We start from the raw sequence: 25017 nt of genomic DNA, 5'->3' as shown, positions 1-25017 counted from the left end.
AGAATGTTTTGAAATGACATTAAGGACTGCTCACATTAAATGAGTAGTAATTGGTAAAGTGTAGAGAACAGAATTTAGGCTTTTAAATCAAGTTTCATACTATTGAACCAAACTACTCAAGATAAGCAGTTGTGAGAAGTACATGACATTCCAAAGTATGTAAATGCTCACCTGATCCTGACTTTTTGTGTCATTATATAAGCATTTTTAAGATATTTGTGTAGCCAACATAAATTTTATAAGTCAGTGAAGTTTCTAATTGCTGGGCCATACTGCCTAGCTTAGCTAAAGCTTACTTTTCTCCCTTTTAAACATATAAAACTCCCCCCCCCCCAGTGTGTATCTAGGGTAATAACTGTTCTATATAGTACACCAAGTTACAAGGGGCAAATAATGATAGAAATTAAATGTTACAATTTATTGTCTTCATGATTACAGATATTACAAGGCAAGAAAGCAAACTTCTTTCTAACCGTTTTACCAGATACAGCATTTTGGCACTTTCATGATAATACAGGTTGACATAATTCATTGACTTAGGCTGAAAGCTGGCAACACCTAATCTTTCCAATTTAGGGTCTTCTTCCATAGCATACTCCAAGGATCTTAATGACTGAAGTACATTATGAGCTCCGAAATGGTGTTCTAGCATTCTTGAAGCTTAATCTGAGATCTGACACCTCTTGTTAAAACAGGGAACTGTTAAAAGCTTCCTCTTGGCTAACATAGTCCACCAACAATCTTAACATTTGTTACTACATAAACATAAAACTGCTCCTAAGCATTGACTGAAACCGTTGTGCTGGGATCCCTTTTCAGAGTATTAGTTCCCTGAGAGAAAAAGAGGTCCTAACCAATTGCTTCCATGGACAATGACCCCAGTACAGTATACCAAATGTCCTTTGAAGCATAACTTGAGAGGTCAGGCAACCGTGATCATCCTGACAAGTTTATCAGTATTTACATACAAGATATATTTAAAGCCGATATCAGATGAAGTATTGCAATCATAATCCCAAAAAATCATTCCGTTTTAACACAGTAAGTTCCTGCAAGATGCCAAAGCAAGTGAGAAATCATCCCAAAGTAAAAAGTGATGATGGTTCATCATCTTTTCCAAGTGAGAGGAAAACATCTAGAAGGAGGGGAAAAAAACCCTAAATTCATTGAATTGATGGCTATGTTCACAACCCTAATTGAGAAAATCCCCAGTGCTCAATTTTCCTGATTTAAGGAATCCATTTTCAACGTGACTGTCAGGTCAAGAAGAGCTTTCAGGCTTTTCTCTGCCATGGCCCATGAACTCCAATCCTTCAATGGGAATCTCCTTTTCCTTTATTGCTTTCTGATGGAAGAAAACACATTATAAAGATCAATATGAAGCTTATTAGTTCTGAGCAAGTCTCACTTTTCCTGTCTGCAAATGGAATAGACAGCAACTGGAGGGAGGAAGAGGGGAGAGAAACCAGACCAATGAGAGGATAATAAAAATAAAACCCTCATTAATGTCTAACAGATCAGAGAAAGGCTAACACCCAGCCTCGCCCCTGAACAGTAACAGTGGAACGAAGAGTGCACCACCACAAAAATAAAGGCAACTTGATTCTAGTTAACTTGGCCTAATCACTTCCTATTTCTGGGCGTGACTGTTCCGTTTTTCAAATACAAAGAGCTCCCACTTTGCAAATTTTAAAGTGAACACCAAGTGAACCAAAGAATATTACCGTGCTCCGTAAAAAGTAAAGCACTACAAAAATATTTTACTTTGTCATCTGGAGAGATACCAGGCGGCCTTGGCGGTGAGAGGAGGAGAAAGAACTGCCAGTGGCCTCGGTAACAGAAGAAGAACTGCCACTGGCCTCGTTTTCTCCACCCTCCCGGTCCCAACCCCCGCAGGATACGAGACGGGAGGCCGGGGACACCGCAAAGAACGCGGGGCCTAGGCGTAGAAGCGAGGGCTGCAGCTCACCTGAACACACTGCTGGTAGCGCTTGAAGAGGTCGGTGCATGGGTCCCCGGAGCTGTCCCCCTTGAGGAACTTCTCGGCAAACCAGCGATTAAAACACTGGTCATACTCGCGTTTCATGTCAGTGCATCCCTCCCCTACGCTGTTCATGGCGGCGACACTGGCGGCGCACTTTGACGTCATCACTTAGACACGTCGCTCGGCTCTGCGTCTGGGCGCCGTACGGAGGCCGAGAAGAGGAGAAATGTGGGCTCGAGCTGTGTGGCGGATCCTTCGGGCCCCGGTTGCCGGGCGCCAGGGTTTCACTTCCAAGGCAGTTCCTTCAGTAAATACCAGGAGGCGGGGGTGTCTACGCGGGTTGTGCAAGCGGGCCGGGAGGCGGAGCAGGCTGTATGCATGACCCCATACCCTCCCTCACGCGTCCTCCCCAGGGAAGTGAGAGAATCACCGCCGACGTGATCGAGCACCTGGAACGTCTAGCGCTTGTGGACTTCGGCAGCCAAGAGGCCGTGGCACGGCTGGAGAAAGCCATCGCCTTTGCCGACCGGCTTCGCGCTGTGGACACGGAAGGGGTGGAGCCTATGGAGTCAGTACTGGAGGACAGGTAAGCTCGCTACTGCAGCCCCAAAGCCTTGCCTGTGGCGCCTTCGCATCCATTTAAGGTGACGATTAGTTCCAAATCCTTTCATATTTTGATGCTCAGGTCTAATTTGCTCAGATTTACACAGCGTTTCAAAACAGAAATAATTCTTACCCAAACCCTTCAAGTGGCTTTACTGACTGGTTTATTATTTGAGAGAAAGGGAAAGAGGCACACACAGATATGTTCCTGTGTGTGCCCTGACCCTGGCTCGAACCGCTAGCTTGGGGACGACGCTCTAGGCAGGTGGCTGCATAGACAAAAGCTTCACCAAAGCAGGCAGGGCATTACTTAACCAAAGCCCTGCCCACCTCTCCAAAATGAAGCTAACTTTAAATTCCTCTAGCTTTCCATTCTTTTTGCTTCTTAAAGGCCCTTGCCCTTACCTTCAGTTTATCACACGTCCACTCCTTTTTTGCCTGCGTAATCTTTCTTCAGATTTCAACTGCTACTTTCCTCAGGACTTGTGGTTCTCTCGTGGTATTCAATAGTGCTGCAATCTAACGTATTTTATACATCTATCCGAGGTGTACTGGATTCTCTGCCTTTCCCCTTCCTCTCATGTTTGTTATTGCTCATCATGTTCTCAGCATCCAGTACTAAGCCCTCAGTAAATGTTGACTATTCTTTATTACAATCTTTGGGAAAGTAGGGAATAGAAGCACAAATTTAGAATTTCCCCAAGTCATCTAGAGGGTAACTAAAGAAATGCAACAATTATTCAAAGAATAGTTTTTGAAAAAGATGAAGAGGGATTTGGATCTGGTAGCTGGAATGGTGACTTGATATTCAGTGATTAGCAATCTTGCCATAAATTTGGAGACCAGTTTGGGTTAATGATTCCATTTTAGAGATATGACATTTGTAGGACTTTAATGTTTTGAACAGCTGCCTGACATTTTTTTTATGTGCATGCATGAGACAGGAAGTGAGAGATGAGAAACATCAACTGAGTTGCAGTACTTTTTAGTTGTTCATTATTTCTCATAAGTGCCCTGGTTGGGGGGGGGGGGGGGTCCAGCTGAGCTAGTGACCCTCGCTCAAGTCAGCGACCTTGGGCTCAAGCCAGCAACCATGGGATCATGTTGATGATCCCACACTGGAGCTGGCAACCTGGGACCTTAGCATCTCAGGTTAATGCTCTATCTAGTGTGCCACCACTGGTCAGGCATGTTGCCAGACATTTGAAATGGAACCCAGGGTGTTAGGCGATAGCCACTGTTGCTGTAAAAGCCCCGAATGGCTAATAGAAATCCCCACCCCACCCCCAAGCTAGAAGCAGGGAGGCAGTCAGACTCCTGCATGTGTAGGACTGGGATTCACCTAGCATACCTACCAAGGGGCGATGCACTGCCCATGTGAGGTATTGCTCCTTTGAGGAGGGAGCCATTCTAGCACCTGAGGTGGAAGCCATGGAGCTGTCCTCGGTGACAGGGCCAACTTTGCTCCAGTGGAGCCTTGGCTGTGGGAGGGAAAGAAGAGGGGGGAAGGTGGAGAAGCAGATGGGCACTTCTCCTGTGTGCCCTGGCCAGGAATCGAACCTGGGACTTCCACATGCTGGGCCAACACTCTTCCGCTGAGCCAACCCACCAGGGCTAACAGAAATCTTTAGGCATGTTAGTAACCTATCATTTGGTTTGAACTAAAAAGCATTAACATGCTTATGTGTTAGGCACTAATGGTTATATGCATTAACTCAGTTGTTACATAAAACCCTGGAAGGGAAATACTAGTATCTCTTTTATTTATTTATTTATTTATTATTTTTTTTTTCATTTTTCTGAAGCTGGAAACGGGGAGAGACAGTCAGACAGACTCCCGCATGCGCCCGACCGGGATCCACCCGGCACACCCACCAGGGGGCGATGCTCTGCCCATCCTGGGTGTCGCCATGTTGCGACCAGAGCCACTCTAGCGCCTGGGGCAGAGGCCACAGAGCCATCCCCAGCGCCCGGGCCATCTTTGCTCCAATGGAGCCTCGGCTGTGGGAGGGGAAGAGAGAGACAGAGAGGAAAGCGCGGCGGAGGGGTGGAGAAGCAAATGGGCGCTTCTCCTGTGTGCCCTGGCCGGGAATCGAACCCGGGTCCTCCGCACGCTAGGCCGACGCTCTACCGCTGAGCCAACCGGCCAGGGCACTAGTATCTCTTTTAGAGATAAACAGACTCAGAAAGGTTATATAACATGTCCCTAAGTTTCACTGGGAATAAGAGATTTCACGGTTTGGAACTCAGAGCCTTACTGCTTTAGATATGCCATCTAAAATCAACCCCTAGTGCCTGACCCGCGGTGGCACAGTAGATAAAGCGTTGAACTGGAATGCTGACATTGCTGGTTCAAAACCCTGTTGCTTGCTTGGTCAAGGCACATACGGGAGTTGATGCTTCTTGCTCTTCCTCCTCTCCTCTCTCTCTAAAAATGAGTAAAATCTAAAAAAAAAAAGAAAATAAGCCTGACCAGGCGGTGGCGCAGTGGATAGAGCGTCGGACTGGGATGCCGAGGACCCAGGTTCGAGACCCCGAGGTTGCCAGTTTGAGTATGGTCTCATCTGGCTTGAGGAAAATGCTCATCAGCTGGACCCAAGGTCACTGGCTCGAACAAGGGGTTACTCGGTCTGTGAAGGCCCGCAGTCAAGGTACATATGAGAAAGCAATCAATGAACTAAGGTGTCGCAACGAAAAACTGATGATTGATGCTTCTCATCTCTCTGTTCCTGTCTGTCCCTATCTGTCCCTCTTCTTTGACTCTCTCTCTGTCCCTGTAAAAAAATTAAAAATAAAAATAAATAAAATCAACCCCTTGAAACTTCTCTTTAATCGCAAATCCAGACTAACTCAGGTGACATCTAATTGCAGTCAAATACTTCAATGCTTGGGATGTCCATTAGAGCCTTATTTGAACTAAACACTCATAGTCAAAATGATTAGCTTTCATTCCAGTCTGCACCAAAGTAGAAATAAATTAGGAGGAAAGGAAACAACTTGTAGATGATGAAAGGCGGTCTGATAGTAAACTAGTTTTCTTTAGAAACTAAAACCGCAGAACTGTCCTATTGCCTGTCCAAGGGCCAGCAGAGCCACTTCTCCTTCCTTCCTGCTGCTATACTGTTTTCCATTAAATTAAAAGCTTTTTATTTGCACTTCCCAGTTACTGGTTTAAATACAGGTCTGTGGGCTTTAGAGGGCAGGGATTTTTAGTTTACAGTTGAAGCCTTTCTCACCCAGAGTTTTTCATCTGAACTAAAATACAAAGACCCAAGTGACTCTTTTCAATTCTCCCAAGAATAGTTCATGACTAATATTAGCCAAGATACACCAAAGTCGATTATCAAAATGGGTGTCCTCCAGTATCTGGGCTAAATTCTCTTATAGAACTCAGACTGAGAAAAACAATGTGAGGTAGACATTTAGTCAATCAGTAGTTCACAGGCTCCTAAAGAGCTCATCAGTTCCTGGTTAGTGTTTTATGCATGATTCCAAAGTCAAGAAAAATTAAGCAACTTGTAAAGAAAAAGGTCTGCTTGGTGTACCACTCAGACTCTGGGTTCTGTAGCTTATGATGAAGAAAAAAGGGAGGTGTGGGTTTATTCTAAAAATAACTTCATTATAAACAGTAATTAGGTGGAAATGTGTGATATTTAAATGGGGTAGCCCTGGCCGGTTGGCTCAGCGGTTGAGCGTCGGCCTAGCGTGCGGAGGACCCGGGTTCGATTCCCGGCCAGGGCACACAGGAGAAGCGCACATTTGCTTCTCCACCCCTCCGCCGCACCTTCCTCTCTGTCTCTCTCTTCCCCTCCTGCAGCCAAGGCTCCATTGGAGCAAAGATGGCCCGGGCGCTGGGGATGGCTCTGTGGCCTCTGCCCCAGGCGCTAGAGTGGCTCTGGTAGCAACATGGCGACGCCCAGGATGGGCAGAGCATCGCCCCCTGGTGGGCAGAGCCTCGCCCCTGGTGGGCGTGCCGGGTGAATCCCGGTCGGGCGCATGCGGGAGTCTGTCTGACTGTCTCTCCCTGTTTCCAGCTTCAGAAAAATGGAAAAAAAAAAAAAAAAAAAAAGAATAAATGGGGTAAATTTTGTTTTATTGAAAATGTCACAAACAGGAAATCTGATTACGAAATGAGTGAATAAACCAGTTGCTATTAGATCAGCTGTTGGGAAGCAGTACCATTTAACCTGCTGGCGGTAGTCGAGAATCTTGAATCAGAATCTCCAAGCACCCAGGAACAATTAGCACCCCTCCAGTCTGTAGGGACTAGGTAGGTTAAGCGTGATTACAGCAGGTTAAGTGCAGTTATACTCTGAATGAATGAATAGTGTACCAGGGGTCTACTAACGCCTACCAAAAGGAGCAGGTGCTATTTAGCATCCATCTCTTACTGACCTGAGAATACATCCCAGCATTATCAGATCTTTTTTTAATGTCCTTTTATTTAATCTTCCCATCAACTACATATATGAAGCATTCTACATACAAATAAGGATACTGATACACAGAGATGATAAGTAATTTGCACACATGCTATGTATGTTAAGGTGGCTGTGGTGGAAAAAACGCTTATCACTGGGGTGTGAATTAGCTGTGATTCAGAACCCAAGATATTATCCATTTTGTTCTAGTGCCCAACAGAAATATAAATTCCAGAAAGTCCAATGGTCACCTTTATGATAGTTTTTATTTTTGTTCTCAAAGTTTTCTTAAATAAACACATAATCCTTGTATGATTAGCAAGAAAAAAATAGTGCAACCTTCACTTTTTTGGCAAGACACTTAAGGTCTGGGAAGATCACACCTGTTCAGGACCACACAATTAAGACAGTACCAGATCCTGGAATGGACTCTTCATACTATGAATAAGTGTTTACTCTGTCTAGGTTTAGGCTGGGTCACACACACACAAAGAACTGTTCCTTTTCTAAAAGAATCATACACCTTAGCCCTCTAGGCAGCCTCTGCCCAGATGTTCATGTCACATCCTTGCCCCTTTGTCCCACTGGGTTTAGCCCTAGGTCTATGCCTGGCTCAAAGCAGAAAGATTGGCTGCTCCCGTCAGTGATCGAGCAGACTGATTATTCTTCAGCCAGAGTATCTGGAAGCAGGTACAGACCTCCTGTCATGCACTCTTAAACCCTGAAACAGTAGTGAATCCTCATAAGATATTTTTAGCTCCTGTTTGGTTTCACTAGTTTGCCATCTGGATACTCGAGTGGAGCCATAGGCCCAGTGAACAGTGGGAGATTCTGAAACTATGTGGTACATCTTACAAGGAGCACTTTTATCTCCACAAGGGTGGCTACAGTGACAAAAGCACTTAGGAGCATCCGAAGTGGGCGCAGACCCCAGTCCTATCACTGAGGAGCTAGTATTCTAAGTCGCTTATAACCACTCTTGAGCAGGTTACCTGCTAGGAAGACGATTTGCCATCCTTCCAATCCAGCTATTTTTTGCCCATCCTTTAGCATTGACATCACCTGTTCTGAGTTCTTGTTCCTCTACCCAGTCTGGGTCAGTGTCCTTTTCTACTCCCTTGGCAAGCTGTGCTTACCTGTTAGATTTAACACATTGTATTTTAATTGTCTTTAATTACCTATATCCACCAAAAGCAACTTACCCATGGTAATTATCCAAAAATATATAAACATCTCAATCCCAAAGATTAATAACCACTTACCGCACAGGGTTGTTGGGAGAATCTATAAACTGTAGACTGTCATTTGATTTAATGTTGACCACAGCTCCTCCACTTTTGAGCAGTGACCAGAACCTTAAGAATATGCTGTGCCTTATTCTCCCATTCTTGACCCTCTCTATCTATGCCCTTGAAGCCATGTTCTCCCACAAGGTAACCTTAAGCTTCTGGTTTTATAGATGTCTATACTTGAGATCCGACAATGTGGTAGAAGGCAACTGTGCTGAAGAGCTACTACAAAATTCCGGTCGGGTTGTGGAGGAGTATTTTGTGGCCCCCCCAGGTATGTGTTTCCCAAAGTGGTTTAACAAGATTGTCCCACAGTAAACTATAAACTAAGAACATATTAGGAACTGCGAGGCCCAAATTTGGTATGTGAAAGCACTCCAAGGAATATAAACTGAGAATTAGGTGAAAGTGGTTAAAAGGTACAAAATTCCAACTTATAAGATAAATAAGTCCTGGGGATGTAATGATAACTACAGTTAACAATACTGTATTTTGCCTGACCTGTGGTGGCGCAGTGGATAAAGCCTCGACCTGGAATGCGGAGGTTGCCGGTTCAAAACCCTGCACTTATCTGGTCAAGGCACATATGGGAGCTGATGCTTCCTGCTCCTCCCCCTTCTCTCTCTCACTCTCTCACTCTCTCTCTCTTTCTCTCTCCTCTCTAAAATAAATAATTAATTTAAAAATATATTGTATTTTATATTTGAAAGTTGCTGAGCCTGACCTGTGGTGGCGCAGTGGGTAAAGCGTCGACCTGGAAATGCTGAGGTCTCCAGTTCAAAACCCTGGGCTTGCCTGGTCAAGGCACATATGGGAGTTGATGCTTCCTGCTCCTCCCCCCTTCTCTCTCTCTCTCTCTTCTCTCTCTCTCTCTCTCTCTCTCCCTCCCTCTCCTTTCTAAAATGAATAAATAAAAAATTAAAAAAAAAAAAAGTTGCTGAGTAGATCTTTAAAGTTCTCACAAAGAAAAAACTATGAGATGAATATTAATAATATTCATCCAGGTCCGATAAATATAATTCCAGTTATTGTGGTAACTGGCAATATGTACATATATCAAATAATTATGTTGTACACCTTAAATTTATACAAAGTTATATGTCAGTTATATCTCAATAAAACTGAAAGTAAGTAAAAAAGATTAACAACTTAAAAAAGTATAAAGTGGCCCTGGCCAGCCTGACCAGGCGGTGGCGCAGTGGATAGAGCATCGGACTGGGATACAGAGGACCCAGGTTTGAGACCCCGAGGTCGCCAGCTTGAGCGCGGGCTCATCTGGTTTGAGCAAAAGCTCACCAGCTTGGACCCAAGGTTGCTGGCTCCAGCAAGGGGTTACTTGGTCTGCTGAAGGCCCGCAGTCAAGGCACGTTTGAGAAGGCAATCAATGAATAACTAAGGTGTTGCAACGCGCAATGAAAAACTAATGATTGATGCTTCTCATCTCTCTCCGTTCCTGTCTGTCCCTATCTATCCCTCTCTCTCACTCTCTGTCTCTGTAAAACATAAATAAATAAAAATTAAAATAAATAAATAAAGTGGCCCTGGCCAGTTGGCTCAGTGGTACAGCGTCAGCCTGGAATGTGGAAGTCCCGGGTTCTATTCCTGTTTAGGGCCCACATAAGAAGCTCCCATCTGCTTTTCCATCCCTCTCTCCCTCTTTCTCTCTTCCCCTCCTGCAGCCAGGGCTCAATTGGAGAGCTTTGGCCCTGCGCACTGAGAACAGCTCCATGGCCTCTGCCTCAGGTGCTAAAATGGCTCAGTTGCTGAGCAATGGAGCAATGCCCCAGATGGGCAGAGCATCACCCCCTAAGTGGGCTTGCCCGGTAGATCCTGGTCTGGGCAAATGCAGGAATCTGTCTCTTTGCCGCCTCTCCTCTCACCGAATTATTTATTTATTTTATTTATTCATTTTAGAGAGAAGAGAGGGAGGGGGAGAGAGAGAGGAGAGAGAGACAGGGGGGAGGAGCTGAAAGCATCAGCTCCCATATGTGCCTTGACCAGGCAAGCCCAGGGTTTTGAACCGGCGACCCAGCATTTCCAGGTCGACGCTCTATCCACTGCGCCACCACAGGTCAGGCTCTCCTCTCACCGAATTAAAAAAAAATTTTTTTTAGGCATAAAAGTGCATATAGGCGGTACATTAAAATGATAGTGGAGTCTAAGTGTTATGTTCACCTATAGGGGCCAGTCCAGAATAAGCAAAACAGAACTGGGGCGGGGAGTGTGGACAGCAGCAAACCTGAAGCTCAAGCCCTGCCTGAAAGGGCGCATTCCCTGCTTTCACTGCTTCTCATTCAGTGCCACGCAGGAAAGTGAACCCATTTAACCAAGGAACCTAGACATCTGGCATTTGTGTGATACTTCCCAAATTTTAAGTACTAGCAACTAATTCAAAATTTAATAAAAGACCATGCACATAAAACATACCTGCAACCCAGATGCATCCTATGAACCATCAGTTTGCAACCCCAGGTATAAAGATCAGCATCTTTAAACCTCCCTGCAACTATTTTAAATGGAAACTTTAAAATAACTCTGTGCCAGCCCTGGCTAGGTAGCTCAATTGGTAGAACATATTCCCAATATGCCAAAATTGTGGATTCAATCCCCAGCCAGGGCACACACAAGAATCAACTAATGAATGCATAAATAAATGGAATAATTTGGTATTTCTTTCAAATAAGTAACTTTAAAAAAAAATTAAAATAACTGGGCTGGCCTGACCTGTGGTGGTGTAGTGGATAAAAGTGTCGACCTGGAATGTTGGGGTTGCTGATCCAAAACCCCGGACTTGCCTGGTCAAGGCATATATGGGAGTTGATGCTTCCTGCTCCTCCCCCCACCTGTCTCCCTCTTTCTCTCTAAAATGAATAAAATCTTAAAAATAAATAACTGGGCCTTCAATAATAAAATTCAGAACCTTGGGTGGGTTGAATTGTTTTCATCTATTCTGCAGATAATGGGTCCTCATAGCTTCTGTACATTAGATATTTGGGGATAGGACTAGCATAAGCACTTGGGTAGACAGATTTCCAAGTGCCAACTTCAGAATCAGGAGATCCCCTTAGAGGAGAAAATTCTGAGCAGCCTCCAGAGACAAACATCACCCTGCCCACTGAGGGGTTACCTCTTTGGTCAGGACCAACCAATTAAAGGAAAGCTCTGGTTGAACCAAGGATGTGAAGGAAAGGTAAAAAACTTAACCATGCCTCTGATTCACTAAACCACCTCAGTTAACTGTGGAGAGAAATAAGATTTCATCCTCTATCTTAAGGCCTGCTGGTTGTCCCTGTTTCAGCAGACATATCTATTGAGCACATGCTATCTCTAAATAGAACCTTATGTCAGACTTTGCTTCTTGGGACAAAGTGAGTTCACAGTCAGTCTCCTTCCACTCCTATATGCATATAAATGGCTAATTTACCTATCTCTGCTCCTTATTTAAAAGTGCATTCCCCTCGGCTTCCTGTACCTTGTGAGCAATAAAGTTGGACAACGCGAAAAAAAAAAAAGTGCATTAATGAGGTTTCACTTATAACTGATTCTTTCAGCTATTCAGGTAGAAAAACAGGATAGTACTGCCTGACCTGTGGTGGCGCAGTGGATAAAGCATCGACCTAGAATGCTGAGGTCGCTGGTTCAAAACCCTGGGCTTGCCTGGTCAAGGCACATAAGAAGCAACTACTAGGAGTTGATGCTTCCTGCTCACCACCTTCTCTCTCTCCTCTCGCTAAATAAGTAAAATCTGTAAAAAAAGAAAAAACAGGATATTAGCTACACTTGTTTCTATGACAAACCAAGTGAGAAGTCAGCTCAGTAGAGCCACTTGGAAAGCTGGCTCAGCAATAACATTCTTTTTTGTTACTGTTTTCAAACAGGTAATATCTCTTTGCCAACGCTGGATGAAGAGCCTCCTCATAGAGCTGAGTAGCTATTCTGGGAAGGGGTGCCCTATGAAAACTTGGAAACATGTGAAAGCATTTTGTTATTATGAACACTAAAGCTCTAATTCCTTCAGTTACCTAAAAAAAAAAATCTTTTTTTATTTTTTTTATTTTTTATAGAGAGAGTGAGTCAGAGAGAGGGATAGACAGAGACAGACAGGAACAGAGAGAGATGAGAAGCATCCATCATTAGTTTTTCATTGCGCATTGCAACACCTTAGTTGCTCATTGATTGCTTTCTCATATGTGCCTTGACCGTGGGCCTTCAGCAGACTGAGTAACCCCTTGCTGGGGCCAGCAACCTTGGGTTCAAGCTGGTGGGATTTTTGCTCAAACCAGATGAGTCCGCACTCAAGCTGGCAACCTGGGTCCTCTGCATCCCAGTCCGATGCTCTATCCACTGCGCTACCGCCTGGTCAGGCGGTAACTAACTCTTCTAAAGACAGAATTGGGGCCCTGGTCAGTTGGCTCAGCGGTAGAGCGTCGGCCTGGTGTGCGGGGGACCCGGGTTCGATTACTGGCCAGGGCACATAGGAGAAGCGCCCATTTGCTTCTCCACCTCCCCCTCCTCTCTGTCTCTCTCTTCCCCTCCCGCAGCCAAGGCTCCATTGGAGCAAAGATGGCCCAGGCTGGGGATGGCTCCTTGGCCTTTGCCCCAGGCGCTAGAGTGGCTCTGGTCGCGGCAGAGCGATGCCCCAGAGGGGCAGAGCATCGCCCCCTGGTGGGCAGAGCGTCGCCCCTGGTGGGCGTGCCGGGTGGATCCCGGTCAGGCGCATGCGGGAGTCTGTCTGACTGTCTCTCCCCATTTCCAGCTTCAGAAAAATACAAAAAAAAAAAAAAAATTAAAAATAAATAAATAAGTAAATAAAGACAGAATTGGGGCTCTGGCCAGTTGGCTCAGTGGTAGAGTGTCGGCCTGGCATGCAGGAGTCCCGGGTTCAATTCCCGGCCAGGGCACACAGGAGAAGCACCCATCTGCTTCTCCACCCTTCCCCCTCTCCTTCCTCTCTGTCTCTCTCTTCCCCTCACACAGCTGAGGCTCCATTGGAGCAAAAGATGGCCCGGGTGCTGAGGATGGCTCCATGGCCTCTGCCTCAGGCGCTAGAATGGCTCTGGTTGCGACAGAGCAACGCCCCAGATGGGCAGAGCATCACCCCCTGGTGGTTATGCCGCATGGATCCCGGTCGGGTGCATGCGGGAGTCTGTCTGACTGCCTCCCGGATTCCAACTTCAGAAAAATTAAAAAAAAAAAAAAAAAAAAAAAGGCCCTGGCCGGTTGGCTCAGTGATAGAGCGTCGGCCTGGCGTGCAGAAGTCCCGGGTTTGATTCCCAGCCAGGGCACACAGGAGAAGCACCCATCTGCTTCTCCACCCCTCCCCCTCTCCTTCCTCTCTGTCTCTCTCTTCCCCTCCCGCAGACGAGGCTCCATTGGAGCAGGGATGGCCCGGGCACTGGGGATGGCTCTGTGGCCTCTGCCTCAGGAGCTGGAGTGGCTCTGGATGCAACAGAGCTATGCCCCAGATGGGCAGAGCATCGCCCCCTGGTGGGCATGCCGGGAGGATCCCGGTCAGGCGCATGCAGGAGTCTGTCTGATTGCCTCCTCGTTTCCAGCTTCGGAAAAATGGAAAAAAAAAAAAAAAAAAAAAGACAGAATTCGGAATGAACTAGCCAAAATAAGGCAATGAGTTCCTGATGCTAGTGGAAGTAAAGGTATTGTCAATTAAAAAAAAAAAATTTTCAATTTGGAAGACGTTATCTCCTTTTATCTCCTCCCAAAAAGACTTACCAAATTGCACTTAAGTGGAATTTTTCTATTTATAGAACTATTAGACATTGCATATGATCACTATGTGACAACCTGAGTTGTCTTTTTTTAGTTGCTGTTTCTGTTGACCTGAGCAAACTTTTATCTTCATCAAACACTTGAATTTGTTCTTGGGTACCCACTTTGTTCTGAACTGAGGGCTAACTTTCTGCTAAGGTTTGAAGTGTTCAAAGTAGACTACAGCCTCGGAACAAACACCTGATCTAGAACCATCTACCTTCCCACAAAATGATTATATGCAAAAAGGCTATTAGCCACACCTACAGTTTCTCTTTCTAAAAAGAACTTATAAAAAAAAAGTCTTGGGCCTGACCAGGCGGTGGCGCAGTGGACAGAGCGTCAGACTGGGACACAGAGGACCTAGGTTCAAACCCCAAGGTCGTTGGCTTGAGCCCAAAGGTCACTGGCTTGAGCAAGAGGTCACTTGTTCTGCTGAAGCCCTCCTCCCCATCAAGGCACATATGAGAAAGCAATCAATGAAGAATTAAGGTGCCTCAATGAAGAATTGGTGCTTCTCATCTCTTCCTGCCTGCCTGTCCCTATCTGTTCCTTTCTCTATCACCAAAAAAAAAAAAAAAAAAAAAAAAGTCTTGGGATAGCTAACAATACTTACTGTATATTAAAATTTTGCTGAGCCTGACCTGTAGTGGCGCAGTGGATAAAGCGTCGACCTGGAAATGCTGAGGTTGCCAGTTCAAAACCCTGGGCTTGCCTGGTAAAGGCACATATGGGAGTTGATGCTTCCAGCTCCTCCCTCCTTCTCTGTCTCACTCTTCTCTCTCTTTGTCTCTTTCTCTCCCTCTCTCTATCTCTAAAAATGAATTTAAAAAAATAAATAAAAATTTGCTGAGAGAATAGATCTTTTAACTTTTTTTTTTTTTATTCATTTTAGAGAGGAGAGGGAAAGACAGAGAGAGAGAGAGAGAGAGAGAGGAGAGACAGAGAGAGAGAAGGGGGAGGAGCTGGAAGCATCAACTCCCATATGTGCCTTGACCAGGCAAGCCCAGGGTTTCGAACCGGCGACCTCAGCATTTCCAGGTCGACGCTTTATCCACTGCGCCACCACAGGTCAGGCTGAGAGAATAGATCTTATGTGAAATATTCTTCCCTTATATGGGATGGATATGTTTATGGCCTTGGTGGTGGTTTCATGGGTGTATACTTAACCCCAAACTCATTAAGTTGTACTTATGAGCAAAATCTAACATAGTGGAGGGTCTTGTTTTTCAGGGTTTTTTTTTTTTTAAAGCTCACATAGCCCATAGACACAGAGTGTGGACTGGTGGTGGCCAGAGGGGAGGAGCATTGGGGGACTGGGTGAAACAGGTGAAGGGATTGTTGCAAAATAATCACAGGGACATAAAGCACAGCATAGGGAATATAGTCAATAATATTGTGATGTATGGTGCCAGGTACATACTGGAAATACCGGGGAAATCACTTTGTAAGTGTGTGATTTTCTAACCACTATGCTATACACCCAAACCAATACAAAATAGTATTGAAATTAAATTGTAATTGAAAATTGAAAAATTTTTAAAAGCTTAGATAGCAAGGAGAAATGAGACACATTTAGAAATAAGTGATTGAACAAAGGCCCTGGCCAAGTAGCTTAGTCCTGACAAGCCAAGGTTGCAGGTTCGTTCCCTGGTCAAGGCACAGACAAGGATCAACCAATGAATGCATAAATAAATGGAACAATAAATTGATGTTTCTCATTCTAAAAAAAAAGAATTATTATTATTATTATTTTACAGAGACAGAGTCAGGATAGATAGGGATAGACAGGAACGGAGAGAGATGAGAAGCATCAATCATCAGTTTTTCGTTGCGACACCTTAGTTGTTCACTGATTGCTTTCTCATATGTGCCTTGACCGTGGGCCTTCAGCAGACCGAGTAACCCCTTGCTTAAGCCAGCGACCTTGGGTCCAAGCTGGTGAGCTTTGTTCAAACCAGATGAGCCCGCGCTCAAGCTGGCAACCTCAGGGTCTCAAACCTGGGTCTTCCGCATCCCACTCCAACGCTTTATCAACTGCGTCACCGCCTAGTCAGGCACAAACATTTTTTAAAGTGATAGAACAAGAACTTAAGAGATTTTTTTTTGGTAACAAAACCGTCAACTTTGTTTTTGGCTAAGAGTTTCCCAATGATCTTCATGCTGCTGCCCATTCCCTTCCCCTATTTGCAGTGGGTTTTTTGTTTGTTTGTTTTTTAAAGCAGCTTAATTTACAAACTTGGTCTTGAACTTTAAGAGAACCCTGAACCTGCCCTTGGAATGGAAGTTCTCCAACCACCATCAGAGCAACTACCTTTATCCCCCAAATAAAGTTATTCACTCCTGCACCTTACCAAGTGGAACAACAACTCGGTGTTGTTTTTTAAATTAGCATGCCTGTTTGGTATAATCTATGAACTTAATCAAGGACAACCACACACATCAATTACTAAACGTTTAAAATATATTTCTAAACAGACTGGGCCCACTCAGTCACAGTAACTGCTTATCTCCATAGCAGAGCAACCCACAAAGACACAGCACTGATTTTTTTTTTTCTCCCATAATCAAGGGTGAAAAATATACAACTTGTTTCTGAACCAAAACCACAATTTCTGCAGCTGAAAATGTTTCACTGCTAATATGGCCCTGGTAGAAATTATGTAGTTTTATTTCTTTAAAAAAAAATTAAAAAAATTTCCTAAGACACTAAATCAATCTGGAATGTAAATTCTGAGCACAAAGCAGCTCAGTTCGCCTAAAAAATAAAGAAAAAATTCCCGTCACCTGTTTCAGTAGGGCCTGAAAGGAGAGAAGTAGTGTGGGGAACCCCTGCTTTGGTATGGAGAATCACGGCCTCTTGACCCAGACCGAGACCGTGAGTAGCCATAGCTGGTGCTTCTCTCTGGATAAACTCGGATGTAGGAAGTTTCTCCCTGAAATTCAAACAAAAAGTAAAGGGAATAATGAGACACAGACGAACAAAATATACCAACACTTAGTATAGCTGCTTAACAATAGTTAAGCCTGACCAGGCAGTGGCACAGTGGATAGAGCCTCGGCCTGAGATGCAGAGGACCCAGGTTTGAAACCCCAAGGTCCAAGGTCGCCGGCTTGAGCATGGGGTCACTTGTTATGCTGCAGCCCCAAACCCCACCCTGTCAAGGCACATATGAGAAATCAATCAATGAACAACTAAATTGCTGCAACAAAGAGTTGATGCTTCTCATCTCTCTCCCTTCCTGTGTCTGTCCCTATCCCTCTGTCTCTCTTGCAAAAACAAAACACACAATAACAAGTACTAAGCACTAACTAATTGCCTGGTACAATGTTATTTCATCAAGCCCTCACAATTCTATGAGGTACGTACTCTTACTAGCCCATTTCAAGAATGCTATCATTGGCCCTGGCCGGTTGGCTCAGCAGTAGAGCGTCAGCCTGGCGTGCAGAAGTCCCGGGTTCAATTCCCAGCCAGGGCACACAGGAGAGGCGTCTTCACCCCTCCCCCTCTCCTTCCTCTCTGTCTCTCTCTCCCCCTCCCGCAGCGAGGCTCCACTGGAGCAAAGATGGCCTGGGCGCTGGGGATGGCTCTGTGGCCTCTGCCTCAGGCGCTAGAATGGCTCTGGACGCAACAGAGCGCCGCCCCAGAGGGGCAAAGCAACGCCCCCTGGTGGGCATGCCGGGTGGATCCCGGTCAGGCGCATGCAGGAGTCTGTCTGCCTCCCGTTTCCAGCTTCAGAAAAATGAAAAAAAAAAAAAAAAAATGCTATCATCTGCCCAAGGTGACACAAATAATAAATGGCAACTTGATATGTGGTAAATGCTCGAATACTAGCTACTACTGTTAACATATCTATTTTTTTTTTAAGATTTTATTTTTCGGTTTTTAGAGAGGGGGGAGAGAGAGAGAGAAGGAGGGAGGAGCAAGAAGCATCATCTCCCATATGTGCCTTGACCAGGCAAGCCCAGGGTTTCAAACTGGCGACTTCAGTGTTCCAGGTCAATGCTTTATCCACTGCGCCACCACAGGTCAGGCACTGTTAAGATATCTAAATTACCACGACTAATCCCTAGAGTCTGAGAACTGTAAAGGATCTTAGAAGTCATATACAGAGTGAGGCAAACGTAGGTTTACAGTTGTTTGTATGGAAAATAAAATAATTAAATAAAAATGCAAGAATTAACTCTGTTTCACACAGTCACAACTGTAAGCTTGCTTCTGTCTCAGCCCTGTATAGTTCAATCCCCTGCCTCCTATGCATCCTTTGATGGCACCTATGAAAGGAGGTAAGCTGTACTCACTATCTCCCAGGTGTCAGGACCTGGGCTAGTTGCTCTAGTTATTTTCATAATTTATTTCCTAGCAAGTCTTACAAGACAGAGCTATTATTGTGACTATTTTGCTTATGGAGGAACCAGGGTTGAGAGTAGCTCAGCTAAGAAGCAGGAGTCATGTTTAGGCCAGCCTTTCTCCAGGCCCTTTGCCATCAGCCAGCATTCTCAGAAGATCTAAAGATGCTAAAATGAAAGAAGCCAGATGCTTTTTTCCTAGATGAAGTCGGTAATTGGATTTACCCTGAGGCTCTGCTTTGCAGTAAATTTGACCAGGTGTTGTTTTGTTTCTCCAAATTCAAGTCCTAGGGATTAGTTTTAGCAAAAGGATTTTTAAGCCACACAGTCTCCAACTCATAAAATTAGGGAAATATATGAATTCTTAGAAAAAGAACTGGGCCTAGATATCATATCCCCAGACTTCCCTTAACCCCAAAACAAGTCAGGACAGAATAATCAGAAAAATACAAACAAAAAAGAAAACAATGTCCAATTGGTAGTCTAGTATCTGGTCTCAATGGCTGGCATCAAAGGGATAGTCACTACCCAAATCAGACTGATAGGTCCAAAGCAGCAGCTGCCTTCTTGAAAGGAAGGACATCCAAGAAGGACATTGAAAACTAAGCCCTGAGGGTGAGGTGTTCAACCACAAGGAAATAACAAGGTAGCTCAGGTTTCAAAAAGAATCCTGTGCTACCCTTTGGGAAAGAAAAGTGAAGTGACAGCTCAGCCGTAGTAGCAGTACCTAGAAGAGCTGAGATGAAGAAATTGGCTTGCAGAGCCCAGACTAGACCCAGAGGAGGGACAGCCATAATATTTAGGTTCGAGAGACATTGCAGATAAGCCAGTCATGAAAGGGATGTTATCACAATAGCTCACCACATTATGACAGACTGCACCAGTATTGTCTCCAGGTTAAAAATACTATGACTGCAGACTTCTCTGTTATGACCCTGCAGGGCTTAGGCATGATGAATTCCTTGGCTTTGTCCACTTAAGATAGATCTTTAATGGTATTGTGAGGTCATCAAATGGCAAACGCATGGCCTGTTGCTACTTCTGCTAGGTCAGCTTCAGGTGGAATGGACTGGGTACAAGCTCCTCAACAGAAGGTGGGGACCCACCTCATGAGAGCGGAATTTGGTGTCATCCAGTTTACGCAGGGCATATTCCATGTCTTCTTTTCTGAGATACTCAACCATCCCCATTCCATCCTTCTGCACATCTGCATAACAGACATCCCCAGCTTCTCGCATGTGATCCTTCAGGTCCTGCCAGCTTCCTGAAGGAGGAAGTCCTAGTCATGGAGAACATAAGAGAAGAAGCCACATCCTTCAGCCGTGTAAAATACCCTGTTAGGATCCAGCAATACCTAGAGTCCCTTCTCCATTAATCACTATTTTTTAATCCTGAGGGTCCCCAAATCACAACTCTTGATAAGGGACACAAAACCAGAGAAGAACACTAAAGTATGTGTGGTAAACCACCTTAAGAAGCTAGTCCTACCTAATCTTCCAGAACAAGCCTTTCCAACATAAGTCCACCTCATTATAGATTTAGAATCTCTTAAGTATTCATAGCCTCTCTCTTTGTTCTTCATAATTAATACCAAACTCCCAAGACTTTTGAGTTTTTTTTCCATGTGAAATTTATCAGTACCAATGATTTCTTGCCTAACTGGGTTCCCAGGACATGGGAATTTGAAACCATCCAATGAAATAACCAAAGCCTAGCAGAAGATAACACAACAAAAATGTAAAGTTTGTTTCTTTGTAGGTGTGATTAACTGACAAACTAGACAAAGTACCTCTTAAAAGATCAATATTCTCCAATACAGTGAGGGAAAAGGTAAGACTCAGACGCTAAAACTAGTCGGGAGTCATACAACCCTACCTGATGTCATGAAAGGGAAATGTGCTCCTGCTCTCAAAGGCTGTGTTTACCGCTCACAGCTCAGGACTGCAGCCATTTCCTAATAGTTTTCTAAGCAGGATTTCAGAGCAGCATGGAGAGAAAAAAAGATATGTATGACATCCTGAAGGAGGGAATAGAGTCCTGGGGTTAAAAAATTACAAAGGGGCACAAGATAGGCAGATACTGACCATATCACTCTTAAGCACCAATGTGAGTCAGGTGTGATTGTGATATTCACATCTAAAAAGGTGCCAGACTCAAGACATTTCACTCCACCAAAGCCCTAAAAACACTCCTGAAATGTGCAAAAGCCCCCAGGTCTTGACCAGTATGTTATTATTTTGAAAGATGCATAAACCTCAGAGTTTATCATTTCATCACTTGTCAACACTAGACATTTCGATCTACACTTTATAATACAATCCCTAAGACATCAAGTTGTTCTTTTTTTTTTTAATTAATTTATTTATTTATTCATTTTAGAGAGGAGAGGGAGGGAGAGACAGAGAGAGAGAGAGAGGAGAGACAGAGAGAGAGAGAGGAGAGACAGAGAGAGAGAAGTGGGGGAGGAGCTGGAAGCATCAACTCCCATATGTGCCTTGACCAGGCAAGCCCAGGGTTTCGAACCGGCAACCTCAGCATTTCCAGGTCGACGCTTTATCCACTGCGCCACCACAGGTCAGGCAAGTTGTTCTTTTTTTTTACTTAAGTCCAAAATCACAAAAACTGGCTTTTTTAGGGATCCAAGGCTGGGTTAAGTTGTTTAAATCTGGCTCCTGGGATATCTTTTCTATTAAGTCCAATATGGTACATTCCAAAAGAAAACATCTTTAGAATTCCAACTCCAGGGGTTTTGCCATCATCTCTCCTTGCAACACTAGAAAACTCCTTTATAAGAACTAGTTTATGTTCTAACAAGGTGCACTACTGGTGCAATTCATTTGCAAGATACCTGTCTCACTGACAAAACAGGGCAAGGCTTCAGATTGTCAGTGTGCACAGACTATGGAAAAGGAAGCCCCTGAATGCCATGCACTGAAGAATAACAGTTAACATTTCTTGGAGGCCAGACTATGCTAAGTATTTCACATGCATCATCTCATTTGGTTTGAAAGGAACATACCTGAAACAAGAACTCGGAAATCAGATCTTCTTGTAGGAGGCCCATTCCTCCCACCACGGGGCCACCCACCCCGACTTCCGTAAGTTCTGGGGAACTCCACACGAAGCCGACACTGGCCATAATCATAACCATTCCTTCCATAAATTGCATCCTCAGCATCTCTGCAAAGAAAAGTTTGGCATTAGTGAGGGGCATGAATAACAAGTATCAAAGGAAAACCTAGAGTGAGGGGGAAATAAAAAAGGATTTTGATGCAATACTGTTTTGGTTGGAAGACCTTTCATAAAATTGGAACTAAACTTTACAGCTGTCACAGGGTTTTCTGGTGATGAAATAATATTGAATGGGAAAACAGATTGCTTACAGGACTAATTAAAAAAAAATAACAGATGACTGATTTTGCAAATAAAAGAGTGCTTCTCTAATCTTGGTGGGCACTTTCTCAAAATGCATACCATCCATTAGTCCTTTAATATTTTTTCAACAAGGCCTAGTACCATCAAGTCTACAGAAAGAAAAGCCCATTTAAGAAGAAAGCTGAAAAGACAAATGCAAATTGTCTCAAGCTTGTTTTCCTGGTAGTTTGGAAAAGTTGTCAAAACCACTATCTGGGTACAATTTCACCAAAAAAGGTAGTTACTTTTAGTCTTTCCTAGGGTTCTAGGAGAATTGGGAATGCCAATTTGATTCTCCAGTATTGGATGGCAGAAAGAATGGCCTCAGAGCTTGGGTGGACAAGCAGAGCTGAAGATAAACTAAGGAAGGCTTCATTCAGTTGTCACAGGCACAAAATCACTTGTCAAAATTTTTGCCACAGGATTAAAAGCAAGGACCATATGCAGTGCAACCCTGGCTATATTTATCATGCAGTAGGAGAGAGGCAGGACTGCTAAGGTATAAAGCAAACTTTGAATGCAAATTGAATTAAGTTCAAAATTCTTCTGCTCTTTACTAGCAGAGGTGTCTGGGTAAATGGTCAAGTTTTCACATCTCTAAATATAACTAATGTCTTTCTCACAAGAATACTGTTAGGCCCGGCTGGGTGGTATAATTGGTTAGAGCACTGTCCCCATAGGCCAAGGTTGTGGATTTGATTCCTCAGGGCACATGGCAAGAAAGAATCAACCAAGGAATGCATAAATAAGTGGAACAAATCCATGGTTTTTTCTTTCTAAAATCAATAAAAAGTTACTGTTAGGATAAAATAAGATACTGTGTGTGCAGTGCTTTGCCTGAAATTTGGCATCTAGTAATACCAAATGATAGCTTTTCTATTAGCAAAAAAACGAGGGAAGAGATGACCATGGAGCATATTATACAATAAGAATGTATTCTGAAAGGGCAGAACAGGGGGTTGAAATTCTACCTTGACCCCTTACTAGCATTCTCTTTTAGCAACTCTCTAAAACCTTAATTTCCTCATCTGTAAAACGTGATTAACATTACCTACTACATAGGTTAAAAAGGTTAAATAATGCCTACATGGTACAAGGACACAGAGGAACTGCTCAAAAACTACACCGGACCTGAATGCCTAGTTCCACTTTTGAGGCAAATTGGCAATCAAAGCCTCAGGGTGCTACCTCCCTCCCCATCCTCAAAAGCTCTCCGTGCCCCACACTACTACCCTCCCGGTTCAGGGTCAGGGAAGACACCCACGGTCATTCCTTAGAGAAGCCTGCAGGGTACAGACCGTAAAGAGTCCCCTGAGACAATGACAATGCTGGGAAACAGAACGGGGTTCCTATTCATCCCGGGTTGAGTAACCAGCAACGTCAGTTTTGAAAGTTCCTAAGTCTTTTCACGGCCAGCGGCCCAGCAATGTTTGCAAAATCACAAAGACCCCTTTAAGCTGGTGTGGGGATCGAGAGCTTCCAAGTCCTTGGGTCCCTTAGCAGCTAGCGGTACCTCACTCGTTAGGGGGCGGGGGTTCACACACACCCTCCGCGGGTGTCAGTGTCTTCGGATCCCGGATACTTTTGGAGGGACGAAGCCCCGGCCGCGCAGGGCGGCGCGCGCGGACGGAAATCTGTCCGGTCTCAGAGACCCCGTTACGACCTCCAAAGGCATCTACAGCCCCGCAGTCCGTACCCCCCTTAACGGCGAGGCCGGGTGGGGCTGCGGGCAGGGAGGGCGACGGGCCACTCCTGCTCTTTCTTCCCCGAGTCCTCTCCGGGCCGGTTCGAGGGCCAAGTTCCTCTTCAGGGTGCCTTCCGGCCGCGAGGGAGAGAAAGGTCATCGGTACCAACCCTGAGGCAGGTTTCGGCGGGCTTGGGCCCTCCGAAAGCCCAGCTTTTGTGTTAAGTAAAAAAAAAAAAAAATAATAATAATAATAATAATAATAGAGGAAGTGACGACGGCGCCAAGGGCGGCCCGGAGCCTTCTCTTGTGAGAGGAGGCCACAGCCTCCACCCGGGGGCGCCGCGAGGGGTCTGCGCTGAGAGGGGGAGGGGAAGACCGGGGGGGGGGGGGGCGGAGAGAAGGAGGCGGGGGAGGGCGGGGGCCCGGGGCCTACGGTCGGAGGGGGCCGGGAGGAGCGGGGCCTCACCGGGGATCCTCGAAACGCACGAAGGCAAAGGGCACGAGGCCGTGCCGGTTCTTGAGCTCGATCTCGCGGATACGGCCGTACTTGTAGAACAGGTCCTCCAGGTCCTTCTCGCGCACGTCGGTAGGAAGGTTCCCAACGTAGATGCGCCCGTCGCCCTCGCCGCCGCGATCGTCCGCCCAGCCCGACATCCGCACCGCCCGACGCCGCGGGCCCGCCGCAGCCCACGTCGCCGCAGCAGCCGCCGCCTCAGTCGGGGTGCCCCCGCAGCGTCCCCGCGGGCTCGGAGGCGCTCAGCCGCACAGCATTGTGGGAACGGGGAGCGGAAGCGAAGAGGTCGGAGGAAGCTAAAGGAATCCTCTTAAAGGGGACGCGGCTGAGAGAATTGCGCGTGCGCGCAAGCCAGCGCCCCCGCCCCCACCCCTTGTAGGTGAGGGCGGGCCCCTGGGCGCCAAAAGGGAGGCCATAGAATCCAGCTAATTGGGTTCAGTTCTCGAAAGCAATTCACTCACCAGTTGCGTGGAGGTGGACAAGTCGCTCAGCCTCCCTGGGCCTCAGTTTTATGCCTCTGTCGCGCCGCCTACCTCACAGGCACTAGTGAGCACTCACTGAAGTGACGCGGGCTGCGCCCAGAGTGTGCCCGGAGGGCTGTCATTCTGCTTGTAGGGCGTCGGAGGGAGGAAGCCGGGCCGCAGGCTGACCCCGCTGCGCCAAAACTAGACCTGGACGGCTGGGCTGGGCCGGGCTGGGCTGGGCCGGGTGGGGCCATGGCGGCCCTCAGCCTCAGGTCAGTAGCTCGCTGGGCCAACTTGCCCCCATTTTAAAACTGCTTAGACTGAGGGTGTAAAATGGACTAAGATGGATGTACGAGGCCTGCGGTGGATTCTATAGCTTGGACTTGGAAGGTCATCCGATACTTTGGAGGGAATAAAAGAGTCGTAACTATGGCAACTATCATTCTAGAATGCGTCCGTGGTTTATGCTTTTATTCCTCATCAAGGATGGAGGGATTCCGATGTTACAGGTGAGAAAACTGAGTC

General features: G+C 45.6%; 3 protein-coding genes across 3 annotated transcripts; 1 reads left to right on the top strand and 2 right to left on the bottom strand.

The window, feature by feature from the left end:
• Positions 1-394: 394 nt before the first annotated feature.
• On the bottom strand, positions 395-2149 carry TRIAP1 (TP53 regulated inhibitor of apoptosis 1). Its single transcript, XM_066260427.1, has 2 exons — positions 1970-2149; positions 395-1345 (listed from the first exon to the last, which is right to left on the bottom strand). The coding sequence occupies exons 1-2, from the start codon at positions 2147-2149 to the stop codon at positions 1262-1264; spliced, it is 264 nt and encodes an 87-aa protein (XP_066116524.1). The 3' UTR covers positions 395-1261.
• Positions 2150-2170: 21 nt separating this feature from the next.
• On the top strand, positions 2171-12800 carry GATC (glutamyl-tRNA amidotransferase subunit C). Its single transcript, XM_066260424.1, has 4 exons — positions 2171-2291; positions 2398-2570; positions 8468-8571; positions 12176-12800. The coding sequence occupies exons 1-4, from the start codon at positions 2211-2213 to the stop codon at positions 12226-12228; spliced, it is 411 nt and encodes a 136-aa protein (XP_066116521.1). The 5' UTR covers positions 2171-2210; the 3' UTR covers positions 12229-12800.
• Positions 12801-16509: 3709 nt separating this feature from the next.
• Positions 16510-24308, bottom strand: SRSF9 (serine and arginine rich splicing factor 9). The gene is made up of 4 exons (XM_066260423.1): positions 23981-24308; positions 21433-21593; positions 19520-19692; positions 16510-16999 (listed from the first exon to the last, which is right to left on the bottom strand). The coding sequence occupies exons 1-4, from the start codon at positions 24166-24168 to the stop codon at positions 16856-16858; spliced, it is 666 nt and encodes a 221-aa protein (XP_066116520.1). The 5' UTR covers positions 24169-24308; the 3' UTR covers positions 16510-16855.
• Between the last annotated feature and the right edge of the window lie 709 nt (positions 24309-25017).

The sequence above is a fragment of the Saccopteryx bilineata genome, chromosome 2 (assembly GCF_036850765.1).
Source record: "Saccopteryx bilineata isolate mSacBil1 chromosome 2, mSacBil1_pri_phased_curated, whole genome shotgun sequence".
NCBI classification, from domain to species: Eukaryota; Metazoa; Chordata; class Mammalia; order Chiroptera; family Emballonuridae; genus Saccopteryx; species Saccopteryx bilineata.
This window is presented reverse-complemented; position numbering and strand designations above follow the sequence as displayed.